We start from the raw sequence: 19,511 nt of genomic DNA on the forward strand, positions 1-19,511 counted from the left end.
AGCCCCTGTGTTAAGGGGCTGTATTTATGTATTATTTGTGGGTGTTATTAAACGTATATGTAAATACATATCATTTATGTATTATTTGTGACTTAGACTTACATATTGACAGCAGACGCTTTCACTTTAGTTTTGTAGCCTCTCTGCTTCCTGCCCGAGAAGATTCCGATTTCTAGTTTTTATGAATCAGAAATCACATCTGCTCTTGTTTCTCCTCCTCCAAATGACATCGCACGCCTGCTTCCTAGAAGAGGGCTGCAGTCTGTAATTTCGGCTAGTCACATTCTGACCTGTGAGCGACTTCACCTGGCAGTCTGCCGGTTGCTGTGGCAGTGGAAAAATCAGTCTGGGGGATCTGTTTGCTGTGTATTAATGTCACCTGGGGTTTTGCTCTCTTTTCAGGTTGCAGTGCTTTTGTCCACAAAGGCTGTAGAGAACGTCTGGCCTCCTGTGCAAAGGTCAAAATGAAGGTAAGACATTTCTGGCTAAACCAATAAGATCTTCAGAGATGGGAGATTTGGGGTTGTAGTTTTTGTTTATTTTCATCATTTGGTACCTACTTTGAGACTAAAATAACCAAAAATGATTTTTCTCTTCTTAACGCACTCGGGTATTTGTGGCTTTTGGAAGGTAAAAATGCTTTCAGAGCTTCTCCATGTTAAATGCACATTTCTCTGTGATTTTAATCTGTGTCGCCGTTGAAGTGGTTTTCTTCTTAACTGTGTCTGCAGACCTCCTCTGCCTTTCACACGCCTGGCTTCCTTCTTCAGGACCATGAGGGCAGCAGGTGGAAATCAGGGGCTCTGACACGCTGATGGGCTGGGGAGTGTCAGGGTTAAACGGGCCTGTCTGGCAGCACTTTTCTCCACAGGCTCGTGTGGATCACATGACAGGAGCAGGAAGTGTATGATGGTACGTGCTCTTGAGTATGCAGCTGTGTGCTAACAGGCACTGCATATCAGAGCCCTTAAAGAAAGAGTACGGGGCTGGGGGCAGATGGGTGTTTAGGTGGCCTGTGTGGTTTTCAGTGTTGTAGTCACTCATAAATGTCTTTGTTCCTTGTCAGAAGAGTGCTCTCCAGCTCCATCTACACAGATGCTCAGCATGCTGTGTGCTTCCAGTAACCAAACGCATTTATCTAGTGCAGTGGCCTCAAACTGGAGTGTGCATTAGAATCACCTGGGGGCTTGTTATAAGGTGACAGTGGGCCCCACTCCCAGAGCTTCCAATTTGGCGGGTGGGGAGGGGGCAGGAACTTGCCTTTCTAATAAGTTCCTAGATGATGCTAATGCTGCTAGTCCGAGGACCACACTTTGAGAAGCACTGAACTCTAGTGTAAAGATGACAGACCTCTGTACCCCAGATCTTATTCAGTCCATGGACATAAATTTTGTTTGGCTCATGGAGTAATTTTTTTTTTATTTGAGTTAGTGTATTTATTGAAAAATCGTATTTCACACCAGTTTGGATTTCCAATTTCTCCTGAAGAAATGGAAGATCTCACAGCCCTGGTATTTCCCCTTACCCAGCATTCCCAATTCCCACCTTGCTCTTTTTCTTTTTTTCCATAGTACTACTTATCACCTTCTTAGGGTCTACTTAACAACTGTATTTATTGTATTCCATTTACTTTTAATGATCTGTACTTTCCCCCCACTAGAATGTAAGCACTCAACTTGCCAAGTGATCCATCAATAGCTCCTAAGCACGTAGAACAGTATGTGGCCTGTAGTTCCTTAAATGTTGGAGAGGTGGGTGGTGGGTGATAATCCACTGGGGCTGAGTGACTGCTGCCTCCTCTAGACAAGATATACAAGCCCCAGCCTGCCACTCCCCCCCTCCTCCAACTCGCCTCTGTCCTTTGTTACCTGCCCGACCCCACAGGCATTTGAGTTTGTGATCTCTGGTAAGACTGCTGTTACTGTGAATGTGCTATAGAGAAGGAGAATGATAGGGATACAGCATATCCCATAGAAAAGAATGTAACCTGAAAGGGGGAGTTCCATTTTAAATGGACCCTTTTTCACTAATGATTTATCTCAGACTAATTGCTTCAGTCTGTAATTTCTCACACAGTGTCTCTGTTCCATGCTACAACAAAAGTCTTAAAATTAGCACTTTAGGGCCTCCCTGGTGGCGCAGTGGTTAAGAGTCCGCCTGCCGATGCAGGGGATACGGGTTCGTGCCCCGGTCTGGGAGGATCCCATATGCCGCGGAGCGGCTGGGCCTGTGAGCCATGGCCGCTGGGCCTGCGCATCCGGAGCCTGTGCTCCGCAACGGGAGAGGCCACAACAGTGAGAGGCCCGCATACAGCAAAAAGAAAAAAAAAAAAAAAAAAAAAAATTAGCACTTTACCTAAGAATTATTTCACACCGTATAAATGCGAGTCACTGGAGAAATAGAAACAAAAAGGGCACAGATGCCGCTCTTAAGGAATCAGCATTCTGGTGGGGAAGATGGACAAGCAGACGATGACCATAAGTAAGGAAAAAACTAGGCGGGGGCACATGCGGGATTCTAAGGGGTGCCAGTCACTGCCTCGGGTGAGGAGAAGAAAGAAGCTAACAGATGGCTCTACCAAGGAGGGATTATCTTGAAATAGAAGAATGTCATGCCTGTGAAGGTGAAGAGAGCATTCCAGGCAGAAGAGACGGCATTTGCAGGATCAGAGTGCTTGGCGGGTTCAGAGGGGAGCCAGAGTGGGTGGCTTATCTAGGACTAGGGTGCTGAGGACCACTGGCAGGAATAGAGCAGGGAAGTAGGAGCAGCTGGCTTCCTGCTCTAGGCCTCTTGAAACTTGACAGAAGATAAATTGTAAATGCAGGGTTCACTCAGGCTTTCTTTTCCTTTCAGCAGCCCAAAGGGAGCCTTCAAGCACATGACACATCTTCGCTGCCCACGGTCATTATGAGAAACAAGTGTAAGTAGCTCGGCCCACGTCTCATGATTCCTTTTCGCCTCTCTGGTTCAGGACTTACCCATACTTCTGTAGTATTTACTTGTTATTCTTAAGCAAGATTTGAATACCTATTTTGAATACTTAGAGAAGGCTGCAGTTTCATTGACCAAAAGCTTACCATTCTACCATCAAACTCTCTGGAAGGTTCTAGAATAGTGTGTGTCTTCGCTTAAAAGGCAGCACCTTAGCCCTGTGTGTCTTGAAATTTCTCTTGCGTGAGTCGACAGTGAAACTCGCTTTTCGCAGCGTTACAGTTGCATCAGATGAGATCTTGCTGATAAACTTCTTGACAAACTGTGGAGTTATGAAAATCTTTTTTTCCCCAAGGACTTCAGTGGTACACAAATTGGGTAAATCACACCTCTCCCATTCACATCAACCTGTCTTCTCCAGTCTGTGCAAAGCTTCACTTTGGTTTTACTTAATATTTTCCCCATTTCATTCTTCATTCCCTATCTCATTCCTTTCCCCCCCTCAGCACGCATTGCAGTATACTTCATGTAAACCTCTCTAATCTGCCGTATCTTTAGACACATGTGTACCTCTGGAAATATCTCTTATGGTTTTGTGCGTTAAATGTAAATTAGATGATAGGACTTGCTTATCCATTCTGCTGGGGTTTTTTCCACTCAATATGGTTTTGAGATCTATGCGTGTTACTATAGGTAAGCTATTGTCTCAGATCGCTGCATGGTGTTCTTTCAAAAATATACACCACATTATAATTATCAGTTCCCCCAAAGCGGTTGTCTGAGTTGTTTCCAACCCCTGTCATAAAGATGCAGTGATGAATATCACCTAAATTTGCTCTGTGGGAGCCCATGTGAAACTTAGCCTCAGGCCGTGTTTTTCAAAGGGTAGATCCTGGATCAATTAGAAGTGCCAATTCTTGGGCCCTACCCAGACCTACTACGTCAGAGATTCCAGAGGCAGAGCCCAGTGATCTGTGTTTTAGTAGATGCTCCAGGTGACGGTGATGCACACACTCGAGCTTGAGGACCACTGCTCTGTGCCCGACTGCTCTGAGTGCTTCCAGATGGCCCCGGAATGGCTGTAGAGACTGTGCCACCAGGAGGGTGTGGAGTCCCTTTAGACAGAAGTCCAATTATTGCCCATCTTTGCATGTGGATTCCTAGAAGAAAAGTTGTGCCAGACAGTCACCCACTTTAACCAATGATCCAACCCATTCCAACACCTTTTACAAGTCTAATCTTCCTTAAACTTTTGTTCTGTGACATTATCCCTTATTTCAGAAACCTTTTTTTTTTCTTTCAAATCAGATAAAATAGCATTTTTCCAAAAAGTACCTATTAGGTCTGACCCCCGCATGTATTCTTATTCCTGTTTTACCCGTTTTATTCCTGAGGTAACGTAGCGGTAAGAGTACAGATTGTGGATTCAAGTTGGATGGGTCTGAGTCCCAGCATCCCACTTAACAGCCGCATAACCTCGGACGTTTACTAAATCCCCTGTACCTCGTTTTCCTCCTCTGTGAAAGGATGGTAATAGTATCAGCAGGTGGTCATCGGGTTTAAGTGAGATCACACCAGTGAAGTACTTGGTGAGAGGCCTCCTTCAGTGTTTGCTTTCACCACTACCATCACCATCACAATTAAGGATGCTGAGGCTCAGAGAGTAGTTAGCAACTTCCCTGAGTGGAGTGGATTGGTTTCAACAAGGGAAAGTTGTTGTTTTCACCCCCCTATGCTGCCTTTTAGATGCAGGTTGTTCTTTATAATGTTCAGGGCTCTGCATGACATGACTTCGTTCTGCTTCTCCAGCCGTTTCACTGATCCCTTATATACGCCCCTCTACTTACTTCCTCTTCTGCTTGTTTTCTCCCTTTCACATTAATAGAGTGTTTCTGCCTTCCTTCATGTAATTCTCCTCATCAGAATGTCCTCTTTTTCTGTTGACTTACCCACATCCTACTGTTCTTCAAGAACGGGTGTTTCTTCCTTCATCAGATTTTATCTGCTCAGCAGCTTCCCTTCTGAGACACTGAGGATGTGCTCCAGGCTCTTGAACACTTGAGCATGTTCTCTTCCCTGCCAGTTGCCCTTCTTCCCTGTTGGTGTGGGACCCACATCTCCTAGTTTCCTGTGTGCTTCCTGCAGGAAGGGTCTGGTCGTGTTATAGGGTAGCATGTTTCTGGTGTTTATTATATCACCTTCTTCTAAACAGAATTTGAATTGGAAATTAATGGTTTTATTAATTTTATTAAGTCAGAAACATCCTGTAATACTGTGAAGCCATAACAGCTGCCCCAGTCTTATTTCCTTCAGCTCCTGATGCTCCTGGGGATGGACAGGTAATGCAGCAGTTTAGTTAGCTACCAAGGAAAAATAATTTGCTACCCAGATGGCAGTGTGACTACTTTAGCATGAAATTAGAGCTCCCGTTTCCTCTTTGGTCAAGTTCAAGAGAAGTATGCAGTATGAGGACAAATTAGCTATGTGACCTCAAACACATGTTGCATTTTCCTCATCTGTAAATTAAAGGAATTGGTCAAAACCTGTGTTCTCAGACATTGTACAGAAGAATCGCTTGGGGAGCTAGTAAATGTGTAGGCTCCCAGGTCCCACCCGCACAGAACAAGGAGGGCTGGGAATTTGCATATCTCACCAGCCCCTGACATGTTTCTTGGTAGGTCCTCCCAAAGAACCCCAGCCTCAGTTATCTCTGAGGCTCCTTTTATCCTTAAAATTCTCTCGGTCTCCTTTTCTCTTATTTTGAATTAGTTTAAATTTTTAAATATATGATTCTTTATCCTCACTGCCATCACACCCCACAGGTGAACCGCTTTTTTTATATTTTATTTTTTATTTTTTTTTTAATTTACAAATTTAATCAGTTATACATATACATATGTTCCCATATCCCCTCCCTTTTGCATCTCTCTCCCACCCTCCCTATCCCACCCCTCCAGGCGGTCACAAAGAACTGAGCTGATCTCCCTGTGCTATGCGGCTGCTTCCCACTAGCTATCTACCTTACGTTTGGTAGTGTATATATGTCCATGCCGCTCTTTCGCTTTGTCACAGCTTACCCTTCCCCCTCCCCATATCCTCAAGTCCATGCTCTAGTAGGTCTGTGTCTTTATTCCTGTCTTACCCCTATGTTCTTCATGACATTTTTTTTTTCTTAAATTCCATATATATGTGTCAGCATACAGTATTTGTCTTTCTCTTTCTGACTTACTTCACTCTGTATGACAGACTCTAGGTCCATCCACCTCATTACAAATAGCTCAATTTCATTTCTTTTTATGGCTGAGTAATATTCCATTGTATATATGTGCCACATCTTCTTTACCCATTCATCCGATGATGGACACTTAGGTTGTTTCCATCTCCGCGCTATTGTAAATAGGGCTGCTATGAACATTTTGGGACATGTCTCTTTTTGAATTATGATTTTCTCAGGGTATATGCCCAGTAGTGGGATTGCTGGGTCATATGGTAGTTCTATTTGTAGTTTTTTAAGGAACCTCCATACCGTTCTCCATAGTGGCTGTACCAATTCACATTCCCACCAGCAGTGCAAGAGTGTTCCCTTTTTTCCACACCCTCTCCAGCATTTATTGTTTCTAGATTTTTTGATGATGGCCATTCTGACTGGTGTGAGATGATATCTCATTGTAGTTTTGATTTGCATTTCTCTAATGAGTAAAGATGTTGAGCATCCTTTCATGTGTTTGTTGGCAGTCTGTATATCTTCTGTGGAGAAATGTCTGTTTAGGTCTTCTGCCCATTTTTGGATTGGGTTGTTTGTTTTTTTGCTATTGAGCTGCATGAGCTGCTTATAAATTTTGGAGATTAATCCTTTGTCAGTTGCTTCATTTGCAAATATTTTCTCCCATTCTGAGGGTTGTCTTTTCGTCTTGTTTATGGTTTCCTTTGCTGTGGAAAAGCTTTGAAGTTTCATTAGGTCCCATGTGTTTATTTTTGTCTTTATTTCCATTTCTCTAGGAGGTGGGTCAAAAAAGATCTTGCTGTGATTTATGTCATAGAGTGTTCTGCCTATGTTTTCCTCTAGGAGTTTGATAGTGTCTGGCCTTACATTTAGGTCTTTAATCCATTTTGAGCTTATTTTTGTGTATGGTGTTAGGGAGTGATCTAATCTCATACTTTTACATGTCCCTGTCCAGTTTTCCCAGCACCACTTATTGAAGAGACTGTCCTTTCTCCACTGTACATTCCTGCCTCCTTTATCAAAGATAAGGTGACCATATGTCCGTGGGTTTATCTCTGGGCTTTCTATCCTGTTCCATTGATCTCTCTTTCTGTTTTTGTGCCAGTACCATACTGTCTTGATTACTGTAGCTTTGTAGTATAGTCTGAAGTCAGGGAGCCTGATTCCTCCAGCTCCATTTTTCGTTCTCAAGATTGCTTTGGCTATTCGGGGTCTTTTGTGTTTCCATACAAATTGTGAAATTTTTTGTTCTAGTTCTGTGAAAAATGCCATTGGTAGTTTGATAGGTATTGCATTGAATCTGTAGATTGCTTTGGGTAGTAGAGTCATTTTCACAATGTTGATTCTTCCAATCCAAGAACATGGTACATCTCTCCATCTATTTGTATCATCTTTAATTTCTTTCATCAGTGTCTTATAATTTTCTGCATACAGGTCTTTTGTCTCCTTAGGTAGGTTTATTCCTAGATATTTTATTCTTTTTGTTGCAGTGGTAAATGGGAGTGTTTCCTTGATTTCACTTTCAGATTTTTCATCATTAGTATATAGGAATGCCAGAGATTTCTGTGCATTAATTTTGTATCCTGCAACTTTACCAAATTCATTGATTAGCTCTAGTAGTTTTCTGGTAGCATCTTTAGGATTCTCTATGTATAGTATCATGTCATCTGCAAACAGTGACAGCTTTACTTCTTCTTTTCCCATTTGGATTCCTTTTATTTCCTTTTCTTCTCTGATTGCTGTGGCTAAAACTTCCAAAACTATGTTGAATAAGAGTGGTGAGAGTGGGCAACCTTGTCTTGTTCCTGATCTTAGTGGAAATGGTTTCAGTTTTTCACCATTGAGGACAATGCTGGCTGTGGGTTTGTCATATATGGCCTTTATTATGTTGAGGAAAGTTCCCTCTATGCCTACTTTCTGCAGGGTTTTTATCATAAATGGGTGTTGAATTTTGTCAAAAGCTTTCTCTGCATCTATTGAGATGATCATATGGTTTTTCTCCTTCAGTTTGTTAATATGGTGTATCACGTTGATTGATTTGCGTATATTGAAGAATCCTTGCATTCCTGGAATAAACCCCACTTGATCATGGTGTATGATCCTTTTAGTGTGCTGTTGGATTCTGTTTGCTAGTATTTTGTTGAGGATTTTTGCATCTATGTTCATCAGTGATATTGGCCTGTAGTTTTCTTTCTTTGTGACATCCTTGTCTGGTTTTGGTATCAAGGTGATGGTGGCCTCATAGAATGAGTTTGGGAGTGTTCCTCCCTCTGCTATATTTTGGAAGAGTTTCAGAAGGATAGGTGTTAGCTCTTCTCTAAATGCTTGATAGAATTCGCCTGTGAAGCCATCTGGTCCTGGGCTTTTGTTTGTCGGAAGATTTTTTATCACAGTTTCAATTTCAGTGCTTGTGATTGGTCTGTTCATATTTTCTGTTTCTTCCTGATTCAGTCTTGGCAGGTTGTGCATTTCTAAGAATTTGTCCATTTCTTCCAGGTTGTCCATTTTATTGGCATAGAGTTGCTTATAGTAATCTCTCATGATGTTTTGTATTTCTGCAGTGTCAGTTGTTACTTCTCCTTTTTCATTTCTAATTCTATTGATTTGAGTCTTCTCCCTTTTTTTCTTGATGAGTCTGGCTAATGGTTTATCAATTTTGTTTATCTTCTCAAAGAACCAGCTTTTAGTTTTATTGATCTTTGCTATCGTTTCCTTCATTTCTTTTTCATTTATTTCTGATCTGATCTTTATGATTTCCTTCCTTCTGCTAACTTTGGGATGTTTTTGTTCTTCTTTCTCTAATTGCTTTAGGTGCAAGGTTAGGTTGTTTATTCGAGATGTTTCCTGTTTCTTAAGGTGGGATTGTATTGCCATAAACTTCCCTCTTAGAACTGCTTTTGCTGCATCCCATAGGTTTTGGGTCGTCGTGTCTCCATTGTCATTTGTTTCCAGGTATTTTTTAATTTCCTCTTTGATTACTTCAGTGATCATTTCGTTATTAAGTAGTGTATTGTTTAGCCTCCATGTGTTTGTATGTTTTACAGCTCTTTTCCTGTAATTGATATCTAGCCTCATAGCATTGTGGTCGGAAAAGATACTTGATACAATTTCAATTTTCTTAAATTTACCAAGGCTTGATTTGTGACCCAAGATATGATCTATCCTGGAGAATGTTCCATGAGCACTTGAGAAAAATGTGTATTCTGTTGTTTTTGGATGGAATGTCCTATAAATATCAATTAAGTCCATCTTGTTTAATGTATCATTTAAAGCTTGTGTTTCCTTATTTATTTTCATTTTGGATGACCTGTCCATTGGTGAAAGTGGGGTGTTAAAGTCCCCTACTATGATTGTGTTGCTGTCGAGTTCTCCTTTTATGGCTGTTAATATTTCCCTTATGTATTGGGGTGCTCCTATGTTTGGTGCATAAATATTTACAATTGTTATATCTTCTTCTTGGATTGATCCCTTGATCATTATGTAGTGTCCTTCTTTGTCTCTTCTAGTAGTCTTTATTTTAAAGTCTATTTTGTCTGATATGAGAATTGCTACTCCAGCTTTCTTTTGGTTTCCATTTGCATGGAATATCTTTTTCCATCCCCTTACTTTCAGTCTGTATGTGTCTCTAGGTCTGAAGTGGGTCTCTTGTAGACAGCATATATATGGGTCTTGTTTTTGTATCCATTCAGCTAGTCTGTGTCTTTTGGTGGGAGCATTTAGTCCATTTACATTTCAGGTAATTATTGATATGTATGTTCCTATTCCCATTTCCTTAATTGTTTTGGGTTCGTTATTGTAGTTCTTTTCCTTCCGTTGTGTTTCTTGCCTAGAGAAGTTCCTTTAGCATTTGTTGTAAAGCTGGTTTGGTGGTGCTGAACTCTCTCAGCTTTTGCTTGTCTGTAAACGTTTTAATTTCTCCATCAAATCTGAATGAGATCCTTGCTGGGTAGAGTAATCTTGGTTGCAGGTTTTTCTCCTTCATCACTTTAATTATGTCCTGCCACTCCCTTCTGGCTTGTAGAGTTTCTGCTGAGAGATCAGCTGTTATCCTGATGGGGATTCCCTTGTGTGTTATTTGTTGTTTTTGCCTTGCTGCTTTTAATATGATTTCTTTGTGTTTAATTTTTGACAGTTTGATTAATATGTGTCTTGGTGTATTTCTCCTTGGATTTATTCTGTATGGGACTCTCTGTGCCTCCTGGACTTGATTAACTATTTCCTTTCCCATATTAGGGAAGTTTTCAACTATAATCTCTTCAAATATTTTCTCAGTCCCTTTCTTTTTCTCTTCTTCTTCTGGAACCCCTATAATTCGAATGTTGGTGCGTTTAATGTTGTCCCAGAGGTCTCTGAGACTGTCCTCTGTTCTTTTCATTCTTTTTTCTTTATTTTGCTCTGCAGCAGTTATTTCCACTATTTTATCTTCCACCTCACTTATCTGTTCTTCTGCCTCAGTTATTCTGCTATTGATCCCATCTAGAGTATTTTTTATTTCATTTATTGTGTTTTTAATCGATGCTTGATTCATCTTTAGTTCTTCTAGGTCCTTGTTAACTGTTTCTTGCATTTTGTCTATTCTATTTCCAAGATTTTGGATCATCTTTACCATCATTATTCTGAATTCTTTTTCAGGTAGACTGCCTATTACCTCTTCATTTGTTAGGTCTGGTGGGTTTTTATCTTGCTCCTTCTCCTGCTGTGTGTTTTTCTGTCTTCTCATTTTGCTTATGTTACTGTGTTTGGGGTCTCCTTTTTGCAGGCTGCAGGTTCGTAGTTCCCGTTGTTTTTGGTGTCTGTCCCCAGTGGCTAAGGTTGGTTTAGTGGGTTGTGTAGGCTTCTTGGTGGAGGGGACTACTGCCTGTGTTCTGGTGGATGAGGCTGGATCTTGTCTTTCTGGTGGGCAGGTCCACGTCTGGTGGTATGTTTTGGGGTGTCTGCGGACTTTTTATGATTTTAGGCCACCTCTCTGCTAATGGGTGGCGTTGTGTTCCTGTCTTGCTAGTTGTTTGGCATAGGGTGTCCAGCACTGTAGCTTGCTGGTCGTTGAGTGAAGCTGGGTGCTGGTGTTGAGATGGAGATCTCTGGAAGATTTTCGCCGTTTGATATTATGTGGAGCTGGGAGGTCTCTTGTGGACCAGTGTCCTGAAGTTGGCTCTCCCACCTCAGAGGCACAGCACTGACTCCTGGCTCCTCAATTTGGGATGATTTGTTGTCTATTCATGTATTCCGCAGATGCAGGGTACATCAAGTTGATTGTGGAGCTTTAATCCGCTGCTTCTGAGGCTGCTGGGAGAGGTTTCCCTTTCTCTTCTTTGTTCTCACAGCTCCTGGGTCTCAGCTTTGGATTTGGCCCCACCTCTGCGTGTAGGTCGCCGGAGGGCGTCTGTTCTTCGCTCAGACAGGACAGGGTTAAAGGAGCAGCCTCTTCGGGGGCTCTGGCTCACTCAGGCCGGGCGGTAGGGAGGGGCACGGAGTGCGGGGCGAGCCTGCAGCGGCAGAGGTCGGCATGACGTTGCACCAGCCCGAGGCGTGCCGTGCGTTCTCCCAGGGAAGCCGCCCCTGGATCCCGGGACCCCGGCAGTGGCAGGCTGCACAGGCTCCCGGAAGGGCGGTGTGGACAGTGACCTGCGCTCGCACACAGGCTTCTTGGCGGCGGCAGCAGCAGCCCCAGCGTCCCACGCCCGTCTCTGGGCTCGGCGCTTTCAGCCGCGACTCGCGCCCGTCTCTGGAGCTCCTTTACATGGCGCTCTTAATCCCCTCTCCTCGCACACCAGGAAACCAAGAGGGAAGAAAAAGTCTCCTGCCTCTTCGGCAGCTCCAGAGTTTTCCCGGACTCCCTCCCGGCTAGCTGTGGCACATTAGCCCCCTTCAGGCTGAGTTCTCGCCGCCAGCCCCAGTCCTCTCGCTGCCTGAACCGCTTTTTTTAGTTTTATATTTATCTTCCTTAAGTTTCTTTATCATAATGAAGCAAATACCAATTTGGATTATTAATTATGTTTTTAAAACATAAAAGGTGGTCTGTTGCACACTTTATTCTGCACCTTGATTTTTTTTTTTTTTTTTTTTTTTTTTTTTGCGGTATGCGGGCCTCTCCCTGTTGTGGCCTCTCCCGTTGCGGAGCACAGGCTCTGGACGCGCAGGCTCAGCGGCCATGGCTCACGGGCCCAGCCGCTTCGCGGCATGTGGGATCTTCCCTGACCGGGGCTCGAACCCACGTCCCCTGCATCGGCAGGCAGACTCTCAACCACTGCACCACCAGGGAAGCCCTGCACCTTGATTTTTTTTCCCCCTTAATATGTTATCTGCAGATCTGTGTCAGTTCATGGAGAGTGTCCTCATTTTTTTTTAAAGCTTCATAGTATTCACATGTAGGCTGTACCATGATTGATTAACTGATCTTCTTTTGATACTGTTTGCTTTTACCAAACTTTGCATTGAATAACTTTGGACATATGTCATTTCAAATATAAACAAGTAAATCTTGTAGAATAAACATATCCTAAATGGAATTACTGGATCAAAGATAGGCATTTACAGTTTCAACAGCTATTGCCAAGTTGTCTTCCATAGAGTTTTTGTACCTATTTACACTCCCAGGGTAAATCTCTTTTAAAGCAGTTTGCTTCTATTTGGCATTCATCAGGTGAGTCAGTGCTGGTGGGCATGTGTCGGTGATACTTCATTTGGTGTCCTTTCGTTCTTTACAGCCTCCCAGCCCAAGGAGCGCCCTCAGTCCGCAGTCCTCCTGGCCCACGAAACCACTGCCGCCCCCATGTTTGCTAACAGACGGTCCCAGCAGAGTGTGTCGCTCTCCAAAAGTGTCTCCATTCAGAACATTGCTGGGTGAGTGGGGATGTAAAGCTAACACAGTTGACATCTAGGTGACAGAGCATAATAATTTATACCATTTGACAAAAAGATTGTTTTAGAAAGAAATGTATAACGTAATGGGTTAGTGCTACAGCTGAGTGGGGTGAGGATTACACTTTGATGCACCATCATGATCGCCATTTTGTAGCAAGGATCCCCTTTAAACACCATTTTTAGGCCAGTTGTCCTCTGCTTTTATACATGATCAGCCCTGCTTTTCAAGAACCTGCCTTCTAAAAGGATGATTTTCAGATCAAAATAAGAAGTGGGAATAGGAAAAAAGATTTAATTCTGAATGTTTGGTTTCTATCACTTGTATTTTCATATGTCACACTTTTCTGTTGGTCAGATGAACCTGGGGGGAGGGGGTAACTGTGTTCTGTTTCGCTTTTTTTTTTTTTTTTTTTTTAAACTTGCCTCTTGCCTCTTAAGTCATGGGAGTGAATAATGGGCCGGGTACTACAGTAGGTTCCCCATCCCTCATCTGCACTGAGTTCCTTTTATGGTCCCTCCAGAAGTTGCTGTGGCCCCTGATTGTTCAGGCCTCGGCTGTCTGTGATTAGCACGGGGCCAATTATGATGTTGCTGGCTGTTTGGGGTAAGATGCCTGCCTTCCCATCCAGTAAAGAAGTCATCTCAAATGTAGGACTCAAAACATCTCTTGCAGCTCTCTTAACCTAGGCTGGAGGAAAATTCCCAACTGAAGGATGCAAATCTCCTTTTGTCTGTGTTTCCTAACCTCTGTGCTGGCTAATGTTTCCTCCTCATTAAAAACAAAGTTTCAGGGATTTTTATGTCGTTTTGTCTTTCTATTGTAATTAACCAAAGGCTTTCTTTTCCAAGTTCTTATGTTATCCAAATGAGTTTATATTATGAATTTTAAAAGTTGGCCTTTAAATAAAATTTAGTTTTAAATGACTCTGGCTTACTTTTGTGTTGTACCACAAACATCTACTGGGTGCCTAATGTGCTAGCTGGTGAGTTGGGCTCAAGAAAAGTTGGAAGAATATGGTTTAATATAAGTGCTTGGTCTATAGTTATTTAGGGAACACAGGGAAAAAGTCTAGTGGTTAGACATGAGTTTCAAACAGAAAAATTTCTTATATAATGTGTATGCAGTTTGAAGGAAGAGCATTCTCCTTGCTACCTATCGTTAAAAAAAAAATCCAAGGCTCAAAAAGTTCATGCTTGCAGTGATGTTAAATGCCTCCAACCTTCCTTAATAGTTTGTGTTGCATATTGCTGGGTACCTGACCTAAGTAATTTGTCTTCCATCATTGTAGTACTTGCAGCCAGCTGTCACTTTCTAGTTTTTCAGATCTTCACTTAAGACCGGAAACTGTGGCTTCTCAGAATGTATCTGACGGTATGTGTTTCCTTTTGCCCCCAGAGTTGGCAATGCTGAGAACATATCAAACACCTGGAAATTCCTGTCTCATTCAACAGACTCACGAAATAAAATCAGCAAGGTCAATGAGTCAACAGAGTCCCTTACTGATGAGGGTAAGCAGAAATCACGGCATGTATTGTGTGTGTCTGCAGAGACTTTGTGCCATCTCCTAGAATGCAAGCACTAACGCATCTCCTGCCTCTTCCTTACTCCCGTGAAACTTCTCTGAACTGTCTGTAAAGCATCACATGCTTTATAATGAGTTGGTAAACCCACTTACCCTGTTGTTAGATGGTTGTCCACGGAAGGATGTCATTGATTTTAATGTGGTCAGATTCTGGTACAAACGCTTCTCCTGCCCCTAGACTTTGGTACACGTTCAGTTCTAGCTCTCTTGGCACAGCTGTAAGCCTACTCTCTTAAACAAGTCAAGTCACCAGGACCCTGATCATGTCTTAATCACCTTTGATTTATGTGACGGTTATCACCCTTAACCAATGTCTTGAATATAGAGTATGTCACTCTGGAACAGAAAATGATCTTTTCTAATAGAATATATATTCTATGAACATCCCTGTATTAGTGTAGAGTGTTTATGTCTCATGAAATTATCACCATGAGGAACGTCCAGCAGAGGTTTTTTTTAGAGGTCACAGATGCAGGATTCTGATACTGATTTTTTTTGTATTTTGAGGAGTAGGTACAGACATGAATGAAGGGCAGCTAATGGGAGACTTTGAGATTGAGTCCAAACAGCTGGAAGCAGAGTGCTGGAGTCAGATAGTGGACAGCCAGTTTCTGAAACAGCAAAAGAAAGATGTGGTCATACGGCAAGAAGTGATTTATAGTGAGACTCTTCATGTGCTCTGCTAATATTTGATGTGCATTGTCTGGCATTGTTTATTAGGGGATTTATTGGGCTATCTCAAGTCAATTTTCAAGTATGTAGCATCTCAAAGATTTTCTTTTGAAAACTGAGGTATAGAGACATCTTATTTCTATCCTTTACTCTCTCTGTAAAATTATATTCTTTAATTTTATTGGACATTTTATTTAATATGAGTGCTTATTTTGTGATAGTCCTAAAAAGAGATCTCTTGTGACAGTACAGTTTAATTCCTCAGCTACAGTAGAAACTAGACTAAACACAAGTCATTTCTGGGAAATAGGAACGTAGTAAATTATGAAGGGTCTTGAATCCCAATGAAGACCACATTGGAAACCACCACTTAAGAGTGATGGAATCCAGTACACCTGTCAGAAAATAGTGTGAGGTCCCGTGAAAAATCGAGGAATAGGATGAAAACACCTTAGGGAAAAGACAGCTGTTGACTCAGTTTTAAAGTTTAAATTGGGCCGTAAATAGCCTTAAGACAAAATTGGGCTGTTAGTAGCAGCAGACACACTTTGCAGGAGAATCCTCCAGGAGAGCATTCCTGACCACTGAGGCTTGTCCCTCCCCCAGAGCTGATGCAGACGGAGTTCCATCACCTCCGCACACTCAAGATCATGAGCGACGTGTACAGCCGTGGCATGACAGCCGACCTGCTCTTCAAGCAGCAGATGGTGGAGAAGCTCTTCCCCTGTTTGGATGAGCTGATCAGTATCCACAGCCAGTTCTTTCAGAGGATCCTGGAGCGGAAGAAGGACTCTCTGGTGGATAAAAGTGAAAAGAACTTTCTCATCAAGAGGATTGGGGATGTGCTTGTGCACCAGGTGAGCAGCGGGTGGGCGCCTGGTGCCTCTCACACGCACTGGGGGCCCCATAGCCGTGCATTCACATCCTGGCTGGACTGCTCACGATCTCTGTGAGCTTAGGCAAGTGACTGCATCTCTCCGACCCTCAGTTTCTTCTTCTGTAATTGAGGACAGTAGATTTTCTCTTTTAATGCTATTTTAAAATTTAAGAGGTAATGTATATATAAAGTACCCAGCATACATGGTAGATACGCAGTAAAAGCCAGTTTTTCTTCCTCAGAGTCTGTACCAACATCAGAGATACTCTAGTTTAAGAAATCAAAAAATAGTTTTTGGAAGTCTCCACTTCAACTTGTGCCTCAAATCAAAAGGCTCATTTATCTAAAAACCACCTGAGACTACAAACTTAACTAAGAAACTAAGAAACTGTAAAATAATTCATAAAATATTTCTTGCTAATATTTTCATCAGGGTATGGTATGGTTTCAATCCTACGTCAAAAGCAATTTAACTAAAAGTTGTTTTGATACTTTCAGATGTATATGTCATAGGCAGTTTCTAAATGTTTCTTTTTTAAAACATTCTTTTTGAAAGATGAATAATGCTAGTATAACCTTTATAGGCAGAGGGGATCGCATCACATCTGACTAGCTCTTTCTCACCGGCAAGTCTCTGCCTCCTTGTGGAAGCAGAGGCTTACTTGCTGGAACATTTGCCTGAGAATTGGAAATATTGTCCTTTCGTTGTATTCTTGAGTCTGTACCCCTTGCCCTATTAATTCATTGGTGCCTTCATTCATTCATTTTTCATGTATTCACTGGGGATTTACTCAATACCAGGTGGAACCACAAAGGTAAGTATAGTGTAGACCTCTGCTTCATGGAACTCATGTTCTAGGAGAGAAGGATAGGCATGTCGTGAAGTAAATGCAGATGCAGTGTAGTGAATGCGTTCACACTGGTGGTCAGGGCCTCAAAGTGGGCACGGCCAGCTCTGCAAGTGAGGACCCTTCCTCCCCAAACATCCCCCTCCTGTCCGTTTCCATGTTTCTCCCTCTGCCCCTCCTCTCCACCCTCAGACCTGCACTGGTACTTCCTCTGACCTTGTAGCTCCTTGTATTTGTGCATGTTCTCTAGTAAGATGTTAGCCCCATGGTGTCCATGTGTTGGTTCTGAGCGCCAGTGCTAGAGTCACCCTTTTAGGGCACTTGCTGTGTGATGGGAGCCAATCACTTAAAAATCTCTCTGCCTCAGCTCCTCTGTTGGTAAAGGGGGAAAGGAAAGGCTACGCTGAACGTTTTTTCAAGTTTTGGGGTAAGGATCAAGTTGTGTTGCCTCCAGAGATTGTTAGTCCAGCGGGAATTGATGCTTAGCACGTGTCTTGTGGACTACATACAGAAACTCAGCGGTTACCCCACAGTGAACGTAGCTTCAGATGAGTGGTTGAGATTGCACACGCTTGGGAATGAGGTAAGGGCCATGCAGAATTGTTAGACCTGCTGGCCTGAGGTAAGTAGGATAAACAGATCCCTAGGGAATGACGTTTCTGATGTCTTTCTGACTTATCAGGATGACTTCTTTGAGACTGCTATCTCATGCAAGACTTCTAGTGAGTCTCTCTGTTTTATTACTGTGTTATGACAAATGGGAGTTAAAACACATCTTGCATTTCTTATGTGCACAGTACATAGATACTTCTGTGTTTATTATTTTTTAAATACATGTAACAGCTTTATTGAAGTGTAAATCATATGCCATGTGATCCCATTTAAAGTGCACAGTTCAGTGGTTTTCAGTATATCCGTGACTCTTGTGCAGCCGTCGCCATGGTCCGTTGTAGAGCATTTTTATCATCGTCACCCCCACCAACTTCCCCAGCCCTAGGCAGCCACTGATCTACTTTCTCTGTGGGGTTGCCTATTCTGCACATTTTATATAAATGGAATAAAGCAATATGTTGTCCTTTGTGATTGGCTTTTTTCATTCATATGTTATCCATTTATCCTCTGATGAACACTTGGGTTATTTCCACTCTGGGGCTGTTGTGAATAATGCTGCTGTGAACATTCATATACAGGTTTTTGTGTGGACATATGTTTTTATGTCCAGGAGTGGAATTGCTGAGTCCTATGGTAACTCTATATTTAACTTTTTGAGGAACTGCTAAACTGTTTTCCAAAGCTCCTGTACCATTTTAATCTTTCAATCTTTGGAGGGAGCTCTCTTGGGTTTCACAAGTAGACTGGAAACTTTAGACAAAATGGTAATAGGAGTTTAGCACCCTGAGTTATGGCATAACCTCTGCTCTCTTTCCTCTGCAGTTTTCAGGAGAGAACGCAGAACGCTTAAAGAAGACATACGGCAAGTTTTGTGGGCAGCACAACCAGTCTGTAAACTACTTCAAAGACCTCTATGCCAAGGATAAGCGTTTTCAGGCCTTTGTGAAGGTACCGATGTGAAACGGTGGGGATTTCCCTGTTGTCCAGAGCCTTGTGTCACTGTCAGTTTTGGCTCGAGCCTTCTCCCTTGGGTAGATCCTGACACTTGGTTTACTTCCTTGCAGAAGAAGATGAGCAGTTCAGTCGTACGGAGGCTTGGAATCCCAGAGTGTATATTGCTTGTAACCCAACAGATCACCAAATACCCGGTTTTGTTCCAAAGAATATTGCAGTGTACCAAAGGTGCGTCTCTCTCTGGACTCAGTCTTGTTTGCCAGTGGACTGTTCCGGTCTGTCCAAGAGCACTGGAGACCCCGTAGAAGACCTCTTTTACGTCGAGAAGGTCTAAAAGAGAGCCTGTGTTTTATCTTAAAGACAGTTTTCTTGAGTGAAAACATAAGGTGTTATATCAGCAGACTTAGGGTGAATGAGAGCAAGAAGGGACGGAACCACTTAGTGATGCCAATGAGAGTTCAGTGACCTAAGCAACTTGTCACTTGTCCCTAGACTGGGAGGTGATTCCACCTACAAGTGCTACAATCACCGCTGTTTCTCGTTTAACCACTACTTAGTAGTTTCTCTCTCAGCTAATGCTGCTCCTGGACAGTTATATTAAGGATCAGGTAAAACAAAGACGTAAATAAAAAACTGGTTGCTCCTCTCCCTCCCTAAAAATGTTGGGTTCCTTCCACTTTAGAACGTGGCACATAATTGCATGTCATCTGTATCTTTGAAACATCTAACTTGATTTAAACTCTGACAGCGAGGGGTAGGCACGTGCCCTTCGACGTGTTGGCTTCGCTCTGCCAGCGTGCCCACAGAGGGAAGACAGTGATGTGGAGCAAGAAGGCAGGGTCCTGGGGCTCCCCTGGTGGCGCAGTGGTTGGGAGTCCGCCTGCCAATGCAGGGGACGCAGGTTCGTGCCCCGGTCCTGGAAGATCCCACATGCCGCGGAGCGGCTG

The 19,511-nt window shown here is 42.7% G+C and overlaps 1 protein-coding gene and 1 long non-coding RNA gene across 5 annotated transcripts in view; one reads left to right on the forward strand and one right to left on the reverse strand.

Moving 5' to 3' along the window:
* Positions 1-19,511, forward strand: part of LOC132488550 (A-kinase anchor protein 13-like) — a 180,899-nt gene that overhangs the window by 131,606 nt on the left and 29,782 nt on the right. For both annotated transcript variants that reach the window (XM_060096846.1, XM_060096845.1), the window contains 7 exons: positions 403-470; positions 2,854-2,920; positions 12,862-12,997; positions 14,415-14,527; positions 15,880-16,130; positions 18,433-18,558; positions 18,675-18,792. In XM_060096846.1, coding sequence (XP_059952829.1) covers positions 403-470; positions 2,854-2,920; positions 12,862-12,997; positions 14,415-14,527; positions 15,880-16,130; positions 18,433-18,558; positions 18,675-18,792 — 879 coding nt within the window. The remainder of the gene's footprint in view (positions 1-402; positions 471-2,853; positions 2,921-12,861; positions 12,998-14,414; positions 14,528-15,879; positions 16,131-18,432; positions 18,559-18,674; positions 18,793-19,511) is intronic.
* The window catches only part of LOC132488551 (uncharacterized), a 44,360-nt gene continuing 39,956 nt past the window's right edge, over positions 15,108-19,511 (reverse strand). The window contains exon 5 of one of the 3 annotated variants that reach the window (XR_009531769.1): positions 15,108-15,212. This is a non-coding gene — a long non-coding RNA (uncharacterized LOC132488551). Of the gene's footprint in view, positions 15,213-15,481; positions 16,068-17,794; positions 18,895-19,511 lie in introns of those variants that run through there. The other 2 variants (XR_009531767.1, XR_009531768.1) reach the window with 2 other exon arrangements.

Source organism: Mesoplodon densirostris, chromosome 4, assembly GCF_025265405.1.
Source record: "Mesoplodon densirostris isolate mMesDen1 chromosome 4, mMesDen1 primary haplotype, whole genome shotgun sequence".
In the NCBI taxonomy this organism is placed as follows: Eukaryota; Metazoa; Chordata; class Mammalia; order Artiodactyla; family Ziphiidae; genus Mesoplodon; species Mesoplodon densirostris.